At 40.2% G+C, this 18,747-nt stretch overlaps 1 protein-coding gene across 4 annotated transcripts; it reads right to left on the bottom strand.

The window, feature by feature from the left end:
- Positions 1 to 30: 30 nt before the first annotated feature.
- LOC118423970 (cytochrome b561-like) lies at positions 31 to 16,617 on the bottom strand. 4 transcript variants are annotated; one of them, XM_035832313.1, is made up of 6 exons: positions 16,451 to 16,617; positions 7,352 to 7,499; positions 6,652 to 6,766; positions 4,907 to 5,109; positions 3,188 to 3,342; positions 31 to 2,652 (listed from the first exon to the last, which is right to left on the bottom strand). In XM_035832313.1, exons 2-6 carry the CDS (start codon positions 7,487 to 7,489, stop codon positions 2,490 to 2,492), a joined length of 774 nt encoding a protein of 257 aa, XP_035688206.1. In that variant the 5' UTR covers positions 7,490 to 7,499; positions 16,451 to 16,617; the 3' UTR covers positions 31 to 2,489. The 4 variants fall into 4 exon arrangements, with proteins under 4 accessions (XP_035688206.1, XP_035688209.1, XP_035688208.1 ...); XM_035832316.1 differs by lacking the exon at positions 4,907 to 5,109 and adding an exon at positions 5,673 to 5,875; XM_035832315.1 differs by lacking the exon at positions 16,451 to 16,617 and adding an exon at positions 15,350 to 15,412.
- Between the last annotated feature and the right edge of the window lie 2,130 nt (positions 16,618 to 18,747).

Raw genomic sequence — 18,747 nt, forward strand, 5'->3', positions numbered from 1 at the left:
CATAAAAGAATACTACTCACTCTGCACAACTGGTTTGCAATATCACTAATTTATTCTCCATTGGCAATGACACTTGGCATGTATTATTTTCCACTTCCACTGTGCATACAATACTTCTTATAGCACATTCTTGGTTAGATATGTTTTGTTGACTCTTCATCAAAAATACTGCTACATCCACAAAATACAGAATACATTTCCATTTGTGTACACGACAACATACTACATAGTCTCTGGCACTTGGGTAGGATGTATCGCTAGCTAAGCTAGTGTTCCAGACCTACACTACATCTTCTACCACTCAGAGATACATGGAATGGTTTTCAATGTTTGTTTCGGCTCATATTTTAGGTTTCTAAATACTGATGTCAGTCTACTATCTTTTGTGGAGAAATACTTTCATGGCAATTTGTCTTTCCCAATACAACAATCATGTATCTGTAGAATGATTAACAACATTTGAAATCTGAGTTACATCACTGTGCTTTTACAACATAAAGAAAAAGAAAAACGGACCAAAAAATTCATAAAATACCAAACCCACACCATCATTCTACTCAATTACAAAAGGAAATCCTATCATCACACCCGTCTGTCAAGTTCTTACCTCTACATACACAATAATTGTGATCTGCCAATATTCTGCATGCAGTGAGTGAGTGAGTCCGGGAGTATGGTGGCTTTTGAAGTAATTAACACTATTTTGTGTTCTGGTGATTTCAATACAGTCACATTTCCGGCAAGGTATACATAATCTTTATCATAAATATCCTAGGTAAGTGGAAACAATCAGGCTAACAAGAGACCCATCATGAGAAGCTGGAACAAATGCCAAACTACCAGTAATGAAGGAGGTTCACTCAACTCCTTTGTTTGAGTACAATACTACAACAGATAAGCAAATGGATAAATTTTGGCAAAGGTAAGACATTTCAGGTAGTGTACACTACCTTTTGTCCGTGACACTGAGCAAGACTTGTGGTCCAACAGGTATTTCACCAAAAATTACAAACTTAAATTATTCCAATGGCAATCTATCCAGTCGATGGAGTTACTTTTATCCTCTGAATATCAATGCCTGGATGTCTAATCTTCATTGAGACCCTATTAGATAAATGGAAACGTAGACTCTACGTCTCTAAGACACGTTAGATTGAATATAGACTAGTCGCGTGAGGGCAGAGGTCATCACTTGTGCGAACTCATTACCTGATTTACGCAAGCCTAAATCAACACTATTACAGCACTGGTGTGGGTTATGAATACATGGCAGCACTCACCACACAAGGCACATTATGAGACAAACTTCACATTGCACAATTATAGTATTTGTACGTCACAGCATTTCACAAGTTCATCAGGACATTACTACATTACATTACTCTCACTACCAATAGCCACATCAGATTGTAGATAAATGTCTGCACTATTTCTATGTTGTACTTTGATAAAGTACTCACAGAGATTTGAGATTGAGTAAATTGAATTTCTGAAAGCCTTGTTCGTGTGTTTTGAAAGCTCCTTCATATTCCAAATTGAGAACTACTTTCTTGACAAATACTACATTTTTAATAGGTTTTTTACCAAGGACTAATACTGATTATGGCCTGCCCTTGGTACTGAAACTCTGATGGTGGTTTATCCTTGGTATTGAAACTTTGATTATGGTCTATTCTTAGTATTGAAGCTGATAAAGGTCAATGGTCGGTAACTGATTATGGTCTATCCTTGGTAAAAAAAACAACTTTGATAATGGTCTATCCTTGGTACTGAAACTTTGATTATGGCCTTCAGTTTAACGTCCTTGCTTTTACTGAAAAGGTGCATGGCAAGAACATATTTCGTTTCTTCCATACCCTGTATGTCTTTCCAAACTGCATTTTCATATCATGTTTATCAAGAGGACAAAAGAGCTTAGCTTTGCCTGAGGTTTCACACAATAAATTACAACAATGACATGCACAGCGTCTACAAACCTATCATTTAGGTGTTTAGCAAAGTTACTGGTAATTCAAATGTATGATAAATAGAAATAAAGGAAGTAAATAATAATGATAATATCAAATCAGGAGACATTTTCAGGTAGTACTTGTTCTTGAAAAAGTTGTATGTTTTCAACAGGGCTCAAAACACAAGCAAAGCTGTTTGAAAACTGATATATCTGTTATATGTGCTCTCAACAGCACTTTTATAAATGTTACAGTAAATGGACAAAAATCCCTCCTTCTTTCTATCCGAAAGCAACAGGAAAACAAAACATATTACTAGAATTGGAAGTAGATATTGAATAAAGGAAAATTAGTTTTGAACATCCTCAACATTTCTGGCCCTCAAAATATATACAGCAACAGTGATTTCAGCTTGCTCTGCACTGACTCAATACAAGTTGACTTCCCCACAATGCTTCCAGTTTTATCTAGCTTACTCCATACACAGCCCTAAACTCTTAGACTGCTTTCTGCAAACTCTAGTTACTCCCTACACAGCCCCTACTCTATGGACATGTTGATTGGCTGTTCCTCTGGTAGTGGCTGGCGTTTCCAGTCCTCTCGTGTGGCTATGTAGCCAACAAACCCTCCGAACAACACCAGGGTGAGACCTAGGCAGTTGACGAGGATGCCCTCGGGTGCAAAGGAACTGTAGGTGTCGTTACTGTGGGGAGGGGGGCAGGTGTCAGTACAGCAGGGAACAACTTTTGAAGGTCACAGTAATACATGATGAATGTATGGTCAAGGTCAATACAAACAGACCAGAACCAGGATAGTCACAGGATTAATGAATTTCTCTACAAAACCAAGTGTATAATGTAAGGGGTTACTTATAAATTAGATTCTGTTTCATTTTCTTCACCAAAGTCTAGCTGCTTTGCTAAACTTAAGTCAGTCTGAGACAACATCTAGAATAATTATACTCATAATACACATTTATAGCATGACATCTTTTCCTGTAACCTCCATTAACATAAATCTACCACTTCATTTGAAAAACAGTGGGTTTGAGACATCTTGTTCAGCACCCCAAGGTATGCACACTGTGACAGTTTAGACGTACAGGAGTGCATTATACTAGGGGATGTTCTGATAGAGATCTGTTTGGACATACATGTATCTTTCAGGGTGGTGGAATATTATGTATCCTGTAGATGTAGATGTAACTTTGCTAATATTCAGACGTGAGTAGTACTTACATGGTGAAGAGGAGTTTCTCAGTCAGACCCATCAGACAAGTGGCGATGGACATGGCAAAGATGACCAGGCCGAAGAAGCGGTGGTAAGGCATGAACAGGGTTCGGATCCAGCGGCTGGCAAACGGCAGGAGATAGGTGGACATCCCAAGTACCCACTGGGGAAGAGTCAGGCAAACATCATTCAAGAATCTCTACAGACATGCATCTAACTATAGCAAAAGAGAGATGAGCTTAGAGACAGTTCTCTAGCCTGGAATCCAGCCGTATTGTGCTTTGGTCGCTCCCCTGAGGTACGCTTCCTGCCAATACGACTGGTATTCCTTAGCATTCGAACGATCGGCATTTAAATATTCGCAGATTTTATCTGCGAGATTTCTGATTGGCTGTTAGCTCCAAGTTTACAGTTTGTAATCGAACGGAACACTACTTCTATCTTTCCCGCGAACTTTTCAGTATCACAACAACAGATCACGCTAGAAATAGCGCCTCGCGATTGGTGTTCTTCTCTCAGGGGTCATCCAATCAGCAAAGAGAAACAAATATGAATATTCATGAGTACCCTCATTAGTGACGTAAGGGCCAATCGTTCCAATCGTAACGAATGCCAGACGTGTTCGCACAGGAAGCAGAGCGACCAAAGCACAACACGGCTGGATTCCAGGCTAACAGTTCTCTATCTTCATGTCTACCTTGCCCCTTAACGACTTGGTCCTTTGTCCCCTGAACAACTCAGGTCAAGGAACTAAGTAGACTTTTAGCCTGGTTGCTAACCTTGTTAGCTAGTCCACTCCCACTCATCATACCAACAGTGCTAGTTGGAGCAGACTCAAGCTAAGAAGGCTGCCATCTAGGCTAATTTCTGTCAGTTGTGTAACAAAGTTGATGTGACAAAGACAATAAAAACAAAAACTGGGAGTTTGAAGTGACATTAAACATGTAACTACAACTACTATACAATGTCAACATTTACATTTACGACATACTATTCTATTATTATATAAATATACATATATATATTTCCTTTCCTTTTTCTAACAATGAAATTGTTATTCAGCATGAAAAGAGCTGAAATTCAAGTTCACATGCTTTTGTTAGTGGTTAGTATGAACAGCATTCATTAGGTAACATCATGCCGTAAGTTTGAAGTCCTCACAAAGACAACCACATCTATGAACTGGCAACATGAAATGAGGGTTACAGCTTGTCTGACTACATGCAACATCATGCAGTGAGGGTGAAGCTACTACATTCTGTGAGGTGACATCATGCAAGAAGTACAGTTAATGAGATCCCTCCATTTTAAAACTGTGAAAGCTTCAATGTTTTCCTCCAGCATCAAGAATCAGTTACAGGATGGTGATGGCAATTGTTAACAATTTTGGTGAGTATGTACATCACGGCTGTCTCCAGCTTTAAGTTTTCTGTCCCATTCATTGCTTGGGAGCTCATAAAGTCTGTATAAGTTGTTAACTCTGTCATTTTTAAGCTTATGGAAACACATAATATTTGTCTCTATTTCATGTAATGAATTTCAGATTTCAGGGTAAAATTTTTGTTCGTCCCAACAAGCAATTTTCCATCCCAGGACGGAGGGACGGGTCCTGGAGACAGCTGTCATATGTAGTTACTGCTTCCACAGTTTTATTTGTATGGGACCATACACAGAGACCACCACCAGTGCAACTGTCCAAACCACACCACAGCATAACACAGCGGTACCTGTAACGCGAACAGTATGACCACGATTAGCCCGACCCAGCTGTGGAGGCTGTACATGTTCGCGATGCCGTTAGCATTGTGGAAATCAAACGTGGCCACCAGAGCCACGATGGAAAATATCAGCGCCGCGATTTGTAGCACCGTGTGGAGGATTTTCACCCCGAGCTTCACTTGGTCTCGGAACACGCGGTACGTCAGTATTGCTGTGGACAAGGGATACAGTTATGGGTCATCTAAGGTCAGGAATCTTAAACAGAATGAACATGAAGATGGAGAACTGTGAAAGGAAAGTCAGCTTTGGCACACTAAAGAAGCTGAGAGATTTTGTGTTGGATGCCTCTGTTGAGAATACATGGGCAGTAATAATGGTTAACATGAATCTGAGTTGTGTCTTCATAGATCGAGCAGGTTTGACCAATTGTATGTACTTGGCAGGATTGGAAAATAAAAAAAAATGTCTTGTATGTGAACAAACAGGTTTAAAAAGTGTTTCTTACACCTCCTTGGTGTGAAAATGTGTGAAAGGTGTCTTCGTTTTCAGTACTTTTTCTACCTTTAAGACAAATAGATGGCTAATCATTGTTTGACAGTGCTTTGACATGGGCCATGCTTTCCTCAGTCTCATCCCCATATTCTTGTTCATTCTACAGGCCCCATCTTCAATGTGGAACAGTCCGAATGCAATCAAAGACAGCTTGAATTTGGACTGTGCCACATCTTGATAGGGCAAGCAGGTGGGTTAATATGAAAGAAAAAACGAACAAACCTGGGCATTAAACAGTACAACAGTGCCAATTCCCAACCAGGAGTGAAGAGAGTACACGTTAGGGAGGCCTGTAGCATTATGGAAGGCAAACACAGCCACCAAACCAAGAACAGAGAACACAAACGCAGCCTTGTGAATGATGGCGTGAGCTAGTTTCAGTTTTTTCTTTGCTAGACGTGGCAAGAATCTATAGATGATGATACCTGAGCAGAACAAAATAAAGGAAAATAAAATAAAATAAAGTAAAACAAAAGACAGGTGAAAAGGAGGTGTGAGCTCCACTACAACTAAGGTGGCAAAACAAAACAAAACAAACCAAAGCAAAACAATAAGCATATTGTTATGGGCACTATTGAACATATTAGATATGTTAAAGATTTTACAAAAGTAGAACAAAGCAGAAAAATAATATGAATATGAAGCATTAATAGCACCAAAGCAGATGAAATTAGATGGGAAAACATGAACTAGGGTAAAGTGTAAGTATTTATGCATTTAAACTACAATCAGTTCAATCAAAAGAAAATTGAATGTACCACCCTCGCAAACCTTTTACTGTCTTTCTCATTCTTTCCAACCTGTTTGCCTTTATACTCTATCTCCCACAACTATCATCCCAATGTAACTTACCAGTTCCCTTTTACCCATCCTCTATCTCTTTCAAGCCTATGCCTGGTATTTTTGCCCCTGGTTAGCTACATTGTCAAGTAAGCTTAAAATACCTTCCTAACTCTGACATCCAGAATAATGGGTAGAACATTACATAACACAAAATAAATAAATTAATGCGTTAGACAGCATCCATTGTCTTTTATCAGCAACTGAGAAAGACTTCTTTATAAGTGATTTCTTAGTCACTGATGAAAGCCATCTGACTCTTTAAAGAATTTAATTAGTTGCTTGGTCTATTTCATATCTATAAACTAATCTTCCTGCTCTTTTCCTACAGCATTGCACAACAGGCTCCCCCTATCCTCACCATTGCCGTACAAGAAGACCATCCCCACCACCATGAACACAGGGTGCCAGTTGAACTCCTGACCGGTGCCGTCCCAGGCAAACCCTCCCCGGTAGTGAGCTGTCCAATAGCAGACCTGAATGGAAACAGAACAGTTTCAGTCAATCATGAAGATTTGCAAAACATACTGTAAATGCAGAAACTTTTGCGGTGGCTCAATGTTTGCGGTTTTCGCGTTGGCCACTTCAACATTTTTCAATGGCAGTAAGAGAGTACAGTGCATGGTGCTCCCGCGAACTTAAAACCACCGCGAAAATTCCTTTTTCTCGCTACCGTGAAATTAAATTCCCGTGAACTTAAATGCATTTCATTCAACACATTGTCAAGCAAATTGCTTACCTTAAATTTTCAGAAGGGTGATGCAGAAAACACCTGTTGTATTTTATCTATGTCATACCCACTTGAGAAAACACATGCAAATTGTGCCAGAAGATTTGGTGCCCTCAAACAAAATTGTTACAAAAGCAATGTTCTCACATCCAAATCAGGTATTCGAATTTTTGACCGCGCCGCACTCTGCGTGTGCAGAGTATATTCAAATTGTTTGATGGAAGCCTGTGTGATATAGCTTTTTATCACCTGTACCAAAACACATGTATCGAATGTTATCGCAGCCCAGGTATGACAGAAAAAGAGTATGAAAATATCCATGGCAACTCACCATGGCGATGGCTGCCACGCCCAGGGCCTCAATCACGCCCAACAGAACAAGAAGCACGTTCATACTGGGAGTTCTGGGATAGCTGTACCCAGCACCTATACCGTCGTCGTCAACAAGAGGCTTGTGACCTGGCTCCATTTTCAACTACCTGTAAAGAATTTCACAGTTAGCACATTGTAATTTGTAGAATTCTTGATACAATATGCAGAAGGTATGTTGCAGTCATCTGTGGCCAGCCCTCACGATCAAGTTGCAGCATTTGTTTAGAACCTTGTAGTGCTTAGTGACACACTTATAAGGCAGTGGAAGTTTGCTTGCTATTCAACAGCAGGTATTTCTTTATTGAGAGGAGTTGCTAGCCCCTCCCCTTTAGCATGCTCATGGTACCTCCTCAAACACTGGACGACCATTTTATGCCCCTTCCAAAAGACGGGTGCAGCCACAACCAAGATACACATTAAGTGTGAGAGGCTATTACAAGTACCTGTCGAGCTACACTGACATCCCATGATCAGGTTGCCCTACAACTGTTACATCTGGTTACCCAATGATTTTGGAAATTTGAACAATCAAAATTCAACACACTGCCACTGTCATAAGTGATTAGAATTTAGCACTTTAAAGTGCATCTACAGTGCTCAAAGTCTTGAAGTTATCATTAGCTAATCAGAATTCCAAGTTGGAAAACATGCATGTGGTGTGTCAGATGTGTTACAACTCATCAGTATGGCAGTAATATTCTTGTTAATAGCCGAGACATCCAGGTCTGCGTAATGCTGCTCTAATTGGATTGGTTCTCATGCAAGGATGGTTCTTGCCTACAGAGAGTGCTGTTGTGAATAAAAATCATTTGGCAACTAGAGTTCCACGAACACATACCTTTGCCAAATAACAAGGTTTGTTATGTAGAATGATGTCTGTAGACAAATGCGTTACTCATTTCATTTTCTTTATAATCATATGCTTGGAGTTGGTTTATAAAATTTCAACATTGATTATGCAAATTAGATCCCAAGTTACCATTAATCGATATCAAATTGTATCAAGTATTACTTAAGCTATCAGCATACCAAAAATCATGATGATCCTTTGATCCATTCTTGACTTATTCTCTTTCAGTCTTTAATAAAATACACCCCTTACTCTCTTCCCTCTTTCTCAGTTACATATGTGACAACTTTGATGAAAGTACTATAATGAAATGCAGTGGGTTTTTGTACTTTTCCTAATTGATTATGCAAATTAGCTGTTGATTTGCATAATTGGTATCTCATTATGTAGGTCTTCACTTACGCTACCTAAATACCAAAAAACATGATGATCCGTCAACACGTTCATATTTTCTCATTAATAATGCAAATGAGGTCATCATTTGCATAATTGATATCTATAGCCATTTCTCTCCTTCCCAGCTACATATGTGACAAGTTTGAAAGTCCTATCATGGAATGCTGTGGATTTATAAATTTTCCTAATTAATTATGCAAATGAGCTGTTGATGTGCATAATTAGTATCTCATTATGTAAGTCATCACTCATTCTATCTACATACCAAAAATCATGACGATCCGTCAACATGTTGTAGAGTTATTTCGTCCAAAGTTGAGTTTCTGCTGCAGTACCTTAGCAAGCCGCTATGGGGTCCACTATCAAACTTGACCTTCGTTTCCCGATCCCTACCCACCTACCAAATATCATCAGGATCCATCCCAGGCTTCTCGAGTTATGCTGTTAACACACACACAGACACACAAACACATCCAAAACCTAACCTTAGCCATTCTGGCAAAGGTAAAATTGTCGCAGTGGTTTTAGTCTATTGTCCAGGTTAGTGCGGCAACCCCTCAGCTCCAAAACCATAACTCCACAAATGTGCATTTTAGTTGTATGAAACTGTTCAGAAGTCACCCTCAAGCTTAAAGCATCGAGAAACAAGTACCATTTCCACCACCCTGTCGCAAGGGGGTAGGCACTACTTCTAAATTTGCACAAAGCCCACCATACCACATATTTATCTAGAAAATTTTATATAATATTCCCTGGAGAATCCCTTCTTTACTTTTTTGTAGACAGTCAATGAAAACATGTCTGGACATTATATATCTTTCAACCACATTTTAAACAATGTACATTATGTACTTATTGTCTAACTGTGAATTCAGACATCCATAGAAAAAAGTAACCGATATCGTTTCAAATTTCCCTTACGCCTTGTAACCTGAATTCCTTACAGCTGTTCATCAGTTCATATTCAATTTGATGACAGAGTGATAACACGCCTACTCACAATAGGGGATGTGTTGAAAAGTCCGAATGTTTGAAGTGTAGCCACAACTTGACTGTACATTAAATATATGTAAGTCAATTGGGAACAATGTCCCAAGCTCTGCTCTACTACCTCATGTTCCTTGTATCTCTATGTACACCCAAAAGATTTTCCACAAAATCACCTCCGTGTAATTTCTGCTGGGCAATTGTCTTCTGAATTAGCTCTGCCCCAAATCTCACAACCATATGATATAAAAGGTAAGATACATGTTCTACATAGTTCAAGCTGACTCTTTGGAGACAGACTTGAATGCATGAAGGCTTTGAGACTGAAAATGGCTTTTAAAAGACTACTGCAAGGACAGCTCAAATTGAGACCATGTAGTGAAAAGAGAGATGACAGTGTACCTACCTCTCAAACTCAAAGGAAGGAGAAGAATACAGACTAAGACCGTTGTTATGTACATAAGCCCATCATTTTGGCTTGCCAAGTTGATCATATGGCCTAAGGGTCAACTAACACATTGCAAGGTCTGACCTTTACACCTCTGAAATATCAGGTTGCTCACAGTACTGACTGATCATAGGCCAGTCCATTATTCATGGACCAGGAACCCCTCAACTGTGCTGACAGCTGCTAAGGTGGAGTGGGGTTGTACTGCTTCAGAAGTTTTCGACAAGAATGCCCCTGCTATCCCTACACTAGCCGCTAGGGGGCCCAAACTTGTGTCACTAACTCCTGAGCACAACAGCTATCTAACACCCAAAACTCGTGGCCATACCATGTTCAGAAGATGGAAAAACACACCCGGAAGTTGCGCTGAAGTACCAAGGGAAGCCGCTAGGGGGCCCATTATCGAACTCCCCCTTCGTTTCCCAGACCCCTACCCACCCACCAAATACCAGCTGCATCCGTCGAAGTCTTCTCGAGTTATGCTGTCCTCAGACAAAAGTTTGCAATTAAACCGGCGCCTGCACTTCCGTGAAAGCCACTAGGGGGCCCAAACTCGCAGCAATCACTCCCTGCTTTAAGGGCTCCCTAACGCTCAAAAATCACGACCGCAGCATGTCCGGAACGCGAGATATCAAGCATGCAGGTCCTGCTGCAGTACCTTAGCAAGCCGCTAGGAGGCCCATTATCGAACTCGACCTTCGTCTTCCACACCCCTACCCACCCACCAAATATCAGCTGCATCCATCGAAGTCCTCTCGAGTTATGCTGCTCACAAACGGGGAGAACCACACCACCAAACCGAAAACATAACCTTAGCCATTCTGGCAAAGGTAATTAAGGTGCCAATGTCACATTTAGTGAACTGCTATTGGGTCCTGTATGAAAAATGCTCAAGCATGAACGTTTGTATTATTTTGGCGTAAGAAAACAGTATCAAGTAGTGTGAACTAATTCCTCTATTGAGTGCACTGCAATAGACAAACCAGAGAGTGTTGGTAAAGACTTTTGCAAATGGGCAGTGATTAATAACAGTTCCTTTCTCACTTTTTACCACTTTCAAAATTGACTGACAGGGTAAGACTGGCATTCAGCACCAAGGACAGGTCTGGCAGTGTACAGCACCAAGCACAAGGCCCGCTGGTAGTGTGTGACCAGTATTCAGCACCAAGGACAGGTGCCACTGGAAGTGTTCAGCACCAAGGACAGGCCTCACTGGCAGTGTGTAGTCAGTATTCAGTATACCACAAACATACTTAATCTTACATGACATAACTACAATTAGATCAACTGCAAACACTTAATTTTCCCCCCAATCATGAAATTACATGCCAGGAAACTTCAATGAATTTACAGTTATCATTATTTGATTAGTTTGCAGCAGGTCTTTTTTTCCAGGAAAATCCATCAAATGAAAGCTGAGAAGTGTACTCGAGGTAAGAGTCATGGCCCCTCAGCAATGTGAACTTCAAACACTCAACCACTGCTTCTAGTGCCCCACAAATCACCCACTAGAGCTGGTTATTAGCGAAGTGCGGAGAGAATTTCCCACTTTTTGTTAGCTCAGCACTCCACTCTCCCGCGCACCGTCGGCACTCCTCGGCTTAATGGTTTTATAAAATTTGCATAACGTCAAAACAACTTACAGGAAATGGTGAACCTGGAATACAGATTCTTCTGTTGGGCCAAGCCAACTAAGTTTCATGTTTCTTGTATTTCATTTTCAAAACTATGTGAAAATATAAAAGACATTTAACTATCACCATGCTAAGGGGAGCTAAAGAACTCCAAATTTTGTTAAGGTTAAGTCGGAGCTGAGCTTGATAAAGGTTAAATGATAAAGGTTAAGCTTCAAAATTGAACATTATAAAGAGACATAAAAATTAGAAACTTGAACACTTTGTCTGCTTTTCTTTGTACAAATATTACAATATTCAAGATTGATAATTTAAATTGCTTAGCAGATTTTTTTCTGGTTTTGTTCATATTTACATTAAATAGCTTCTGTTCTAAAATATATAATAAACAGCATTCAAGCATCAGCAAGCAGTACACAAATTATGGTTGACTTATTCAATCATTCAAAACCAAATATTTTGAGGTTTGATTCCTCAAAGTCATAGAGTAACATCATATGTATGGAATATTTAGCAATTGCCCCTATATAGCATACAATATGGTATAGGACAAAACTAATTTAGTCCTGCCTGAAATCACAAATGTCAGACATTACTTGGAAGGTAAGACAGGTATTACCTTACACAGTGTTATAGCAATATGACCTTTTGTTTATCTTCACAGTAGAGAAAGGCTTGCTGTAAGGTACCATATGGTACATGTAGACTCCATTAAGACTTACCACATCCCCTTTTTTCCCTGCTTCTTTACCTTTTGATTTTCCTTCTATTCAAATAGTAAATTTGTCAAAATCCCAGCAACAGGATTATTGCAAATGTAGCAAACAAAAACATATTAAAGAAATATGAAAATGTGAAAAACATAAAGTTCAACGAGGAACAAAAAGGTATAAGATCAGTGTACGACTCTGCAAACATCCTACAAGCATGTGTGACAATATTGGATAATGAAAAACCAATAAAACAAAACATGCATATTATGCCATAAAAAAATCCATAAAGAAGATACAAAAGAGACACACATTGAGTTCTAAATCCCTGAGAAATGCTTTTTAGAACTCATTATTCTACTTGCTACATTGATGTACAGAACTCTCAAACCTTTGAAAAAACATATACATTGCTCTACTAATATTACACAGGCCTTTCCATACAGTCACATATGGAGTGCCTACATTACACCTGTTACACATGGAAACCAACAACTGTACTCTAAGACAGTTCAAAATATATGAAGTACCTTCAAAATGTAAACATGATTAAATTATTCCACCAACTGATCTCATATAGCTATCTCCTTCTTACCTCCATTATGTTTGTCCCTGCTGCTAAGAAATCTGCTTGCTTCTGATCGCGACCTCGCCCAGGCCAGAATATCCTCCGTTCATCACAATTCCCTTAACACCCACCCACGATGCCTTGTAATGGAACAGTCTACTATCAAATCAGGGAGGGGGGGTAGAGTGGGAGGAAGAAAGGGGCTGCTAGTCAGGATAGTTTGATTGTTGATGAATCTTTCAAGTGGATATGGCATTTGACTTATTTTGGTACAATGAAAATTGTATTATACCAAAATACAATCAGGAAATGAATATTACCTCTATGTGAAAAAAAATTGTGGAGGAAATTCCAGATCAGATTATCATTTCAGTCAGCCTTGAAGGCAAAATATGATTACCGGTAGTTGGGGGTGTATCACATGACCAGCGTGCGTCAGTGGGGCAATTTTTATGTGCAGACATCTCAGTTCTCACACATTACACTGGGGGGATACATGGAAGTCATTTTATGAATGGCAACAGACTGTAGCTTGTGAATATACAAATAGTACTGATTCAATTTCATGTCTCCTGGCTCAAGCAACAATCTTATGCCAAATACTTCTAGTTCATCATTCATATGATCAGTCCAGGACAGCTTGTCATATTTGCAAAATAGTTATTTCCCTCATTTCAGGTATTAACCCAGGGTCAAATCTAGCTGGAAATTTACTTAATACCTTGGGAAAAAAGATATAGGACAATTTCCCCATATTGTACTAATTTTAGATCATTTATTGCTGCCCTGCAATCCATTCCACAAAGGCTACCGGGCTGCCTTATGGTCTCTAAATGGTATATTCCCAAGTGCATATGTACATAAGTGTGTGTACATATGCTGTTGTATTATTTATTAACTTTTGATCGTCACTAAATAACATCAATTACCTCACATCAAATGGAATACTTAAAAGGGATTTAAACTACATGTAAATAAGACCAGCTGTGGGAATAGACAGACTAATGTTAACATTATGCAAAATGTCTTAAGCGATGCTTGAGAGAAAAAATCTTACAGCTTTGGGGCAAATGTGCAGATGTTGGCTTCTATGGTGCATCATATAAGGCCTAGGAAAAAAAAAGGTGTGTTTCCTGTTTCCCGACCTACCCTAGAAAAACCTGCCAATCCCAGACTTTTTGGACCACAGACGCGAACACTCATCACATTGTACAAAAACAATACTCCGGTCACAGAGCAATTAAAAAGATTATCTCTACCTACTGACCCTAATTTGTTCAGGACTGAAACATGGAAATACAACATTTTTTCCTAGGTCTAATTGTGTTTTTTTTTTCACACTTTTGTCAGATATGCCAGGCTCAGTGGGCCTTACTCCACCATTATGCCTTTTCCAAGGGCACAACATTGGGGTTTCTCATGTGAGTAACTCATCTTGATTGACCTACTTATACTATAGTATAGTTGGGCTGTGGGCTATTTTGTATCATCCAGTGAAGACAACTTCCTATTTATATGTCTGACCTTTCACCTGGCATTTACAATGTGGCCCTTGATACTGTTTGCCATGCTGTCAATCAAAAACCAGCACAGGTGAGGCAATGCCCTTAGCACATGACTATCACATGGCCCATGGGATCAAACTGCTGTGTCACTCTTGCCTAGGAAGTTTGTACAAGATACACAAACAACTACACACAAATATGATAACAAATGAGATTTTATAAGTACAGAAAGGACTGTCATCTTCACACTATAGTTAATTCTTTAGTCTGTTACCTGCTTCTGACTGTGGTACTCTGCTAGCAGTGGTAGTCCAGGAAGTCAACAAAGCAAGACTTAGTTAATGATTAGGAGTAGGTTTATCAAACATGTGTAACATTACATAAGAGTAGTGGACTGCTTACTGCTAAGTTTACACTGAACTAGTGAGTGATGCCTATAAACCAGAAATGGTACTCCAAGCAAAGCAAACATTATTTTGTTCCACAACAAAAAATTGAGAGGTAAACATTTTCTTTAAATGTGCACAATATTAGCAATTGCTTCCTGACTCCCTGTTGTTCCACATCAATAGTATTTTGGCAAGCATGATAAATCAAATGAATTAAAACTTGAAACGTTTGCATTGCTTCCAAAGTCCTATCAACTTGATTAACTTACTGGCTGTGAAGAAAGTGTCTGTTACTCGAGTCCCCTATTAAGATTACTTTCTTCCAAATTGATCAATCTTAATCTGAATATTGAATCAATGTTTATGATCTACTGTAAAATCATAAACTAGCAGAGTTTTCTTTAACCTGTACCTCTACAGTCTACCTTGAGTTTTACTAATTTCCCTTATTATTAGTACACCCCCCTTACCTGGTGTATGTATATCACATGCAAAGGTGCCAAGACCTTCAGCTGGACTCACAGACTACAGGTGTGCAGTCATGACCTTAACTGACATGGTCTCAACTTTATACACTACAGGCAGTGCCTGGTCACATGTTTTACCTACTAGTACCTGATGCAACCTTAAGAAATACCTCACATGGGCACATTGTCAACATTAGGTTCACACCAGGTCAAGAACCTTTGAAAAAAATCAATTTCCTGGAAATGTGTAGGCGGGTCATCATCTGAATCTTTATCAATCAGTAACAACGCCCTTAATTGCCCTCATGGCATCTACGCAAAAACAACATCCACTTCTTCTCCTCTTCTTCTGTTAGTGTCCACGATCATCACTTTGATCATTATGTCACATACACAAGGTACTCCAATTGTAAGTATGATCCACTCGCACCGGGAAGTTATCTATATAGTTTTACATACATGTAACTGTCTTTTTGATAAGTGCGGTGGGTTCTTTACCGTGCACGAGGTGTGGCTCTCCCCGAACAGGGTCACCTCCATTTAACGTCCTATCTGAGGGACGGCCTTATTCAAAGCTAGGTACTCATTTTTCACCTGAGTGAAGTGAGGAAAGTCATGTTAATTGCCTTTCCCACGGGCACAAGATCGGTGATATGGCAGGTTTCGAACCCAGGACCTCTTGGGCCTGAGCCCAAAGTGCTGCAGATTACACCACACGATCTCACTACATCCTTAACTGGTTGACAACTTTCGTTAACTAGTCTAACGTTACTACATTAACTTTCAATAGTTTGTCACAAGTTGATGAGCCCAATATTATTATAATCTTGGCACAAATAGTACCTGGAGCCCACGTCTAGCGAAGAAATAGACGTTAAGCAGGGACAACAACAACAACAACAACAAATTGTGATAATTATGTAATTTCTTATGGAATGTCCGACTGTCCTTCATTCAGCACGAGGAAATAGATACAGTGTTGCATTCTCGATCTATTACATATTACACATGGTTTGCTTTTTTTAACTAAATGATCTCCTAAATCATATTTATCATTTTATGTAACTTGTAAGGGGAATCATACAAAATGGCAAGCGTTGTTACCTTGTTAAACTGCTCAATTCTTCACCCAGCCGTCTTCAGACGTAGGTTTTCTGTAATAGCTGTAGTAGAGTTGTCTAAACGGGAAGATGAGCCTTAAAGACCACGTCATACAACAAAAAAATCTGTGTCACAGTCCCTTTCCTCCAGGCCTGTGTCTAATACCTTGCCGGGTTGGTTGCGGTCGCATTTGGGTAAAGGGATCATTTAAGTTGTCCCGAGCATGTAAATGAGTACTAAGTTGTCCCGAGAATATTAAAGAGATGCATGCAAATTACTATGAATGCATCAAGAAGACCAAAAGAATCCAGGAGAAACCAGGACAAACCAGGAGAATCTAAGAGAATACAGGAGAAACCAGGAGAATCCGGCAGAATACAGGAGAAACTAGGAGAAACCAGGAGAAACCCGGAGAATCTAGGAGAATCCAGGAGAATAAAGGAGAAACTAGGAGAAACCAGGAGAAACCAGGAGAATCTAGGAGAATCCAGGAGAATACAGGAGAAACCAGGAGAAACCAGGAGAAACTAGGAGAAACCTGGAGAATACAGGAGAATACAGGAGAGACTAGGAGAAACCAGGAGAAACCCGGAGAATCTAGGAGAATCCAGGAGAATCCAGGAAAAACTAGGAGAAACCAGGAGAAACGTAGACAATCCAGGAGAAACCCGGAGGATCTATGAGAATCCAGGAGAATACAGGAGAAACCTGGAGAATACAGGAGAAACTAGGAGAAACCTGGAGAATCCAGGAGAAACTAGGAGAAACCCGGAGAATCTAGGAGAATACAGGAGAAACTGGGAGAAACCAGGAGAAACCAGGAGAATCTAGGAGAATCCAGGAGAAACCAGGAGAAACCCGGAGAAACTAGGAGAAACCTGGAGAATCCAGGAGAAACTAGGAGAAACCCGGAGAATCTAGGAGAAACCCGGAGAAACTAGGAGAAACCAGGAGAATCCAGGAGAATACAGGAGAAACTAGGAGAAACCCGGAGAAACTAGGAGAAACCAGGAGAATCTAGGAGAATCCAGGAGAATCCAGGAGAAACTAGGAGAAACCAGGAGAATCCAGGAGAAACCAGGAGAATCTAGGAGAATCCAGGAGAAACGAGGAGAAACCCGGAGAAACTAGGAGAAACCAGGAGAATACAGGAGAAACTAAGAGAAACCAGGAGAAACGAGGAGAATCCAGGAGAAACCCGGAGAATCTAGGAGAATACAGGAGAATACAGGAGAAACGAGGAGAAACCTGGAGAAACTAGGAGAAACAAGGAGAATCCAGGAGAAACTAGGAGAAACCAGGAGAAACCCAGAGAATCTAGGAGAATACAGGAGAAACCGGGAAAAACCAGGAGAAAGCAGGAGAATCTAGGAGAATCTAGGAGAAACCCGGAGAAACTAGGAGAAACCAGGAGAATCCAGGAGAATACAGGAGGAACTAGGAGAAACCCGGAGAAACTAGGAGAAACTAGGAGAAACCCGGAGAATCTAAGAGAATCCGGGAGAATCCAGGAAAAACTAGGAGAAACCAGGAGAATACAGGAGAAACCAGGAGAAACCCGGAGAAACCTGGAGCATACAGGAGAAACTAGGAGAAACCAGGAGAAACCAGGAGAATCTAGGAGAATACAGGAGAAACTGGGAGAAACCAGGAGAATCCAGGAGAATCTAGGAGAATCCAGGAGAAACCAGGAGAAACCAGGAGAATCTAGGAGAATCCCGGAGTATCTAGGAGAATCCAGGAGAATACAGGAGAATCCTGGAGAATCCAGGAGAATCTAGGAGAAACCTGGAGAATCCAGGAGAAACTAGGAGAAACCCGGAGAATCTAGGAGAATACAGGAGAAACTAGGAGAATCCAGGAGAAACCAGGAGAATCTAGGAGAATCCAGGAGAAACCAGGAGAAACCCGGAGAAACTAGGAGAAACCTGGAGAATCCAGGAGAAACTAGGAGAAACTAGGAGAAACCCAGAGAAACCCGGAGAATCTAGGAGAATCCAGGAGAATACAGGAGAAACTAGGAGAAACCAGGAGAAACCAGGAGAAACCCGGAGAATCTAGGAGAATCCAGGAGAAACCAGGAGAAACCCGGAGAAACTAGGAGAAACCTGGACAATCCAGGAGAATACAGGAGAAACGAGGAGAAACCCGGAGAAACTAGGAGAATACAGGAGAAACCAGGAGAAACTAGGAGAAACCAGGAGAAACCAGGAGAAACCCGGAGAATCCAGGAGAAACCTGGAGAATCCAGGAGAATACAGGAAAAACTAGGAGAAACCAGGAGAAACTAGGAGAAACCA

Source organism: Branchiostoma floridae, chromosome 10, assembly GCF_000003815.2.
Source record: "Branchiostoma floridae strain S238N-H82 chromosome 10, Bfl_VNyyK, whole genome shotgun sequence".
In the NCBI taxonomy this organism is placed as follows: Eukaryota; Metazoa; Chordata; class Leptocardii; order Amphioxiformes; family Branchiostomatidae; genus Branchiostoma; species Branchiostoma floridae.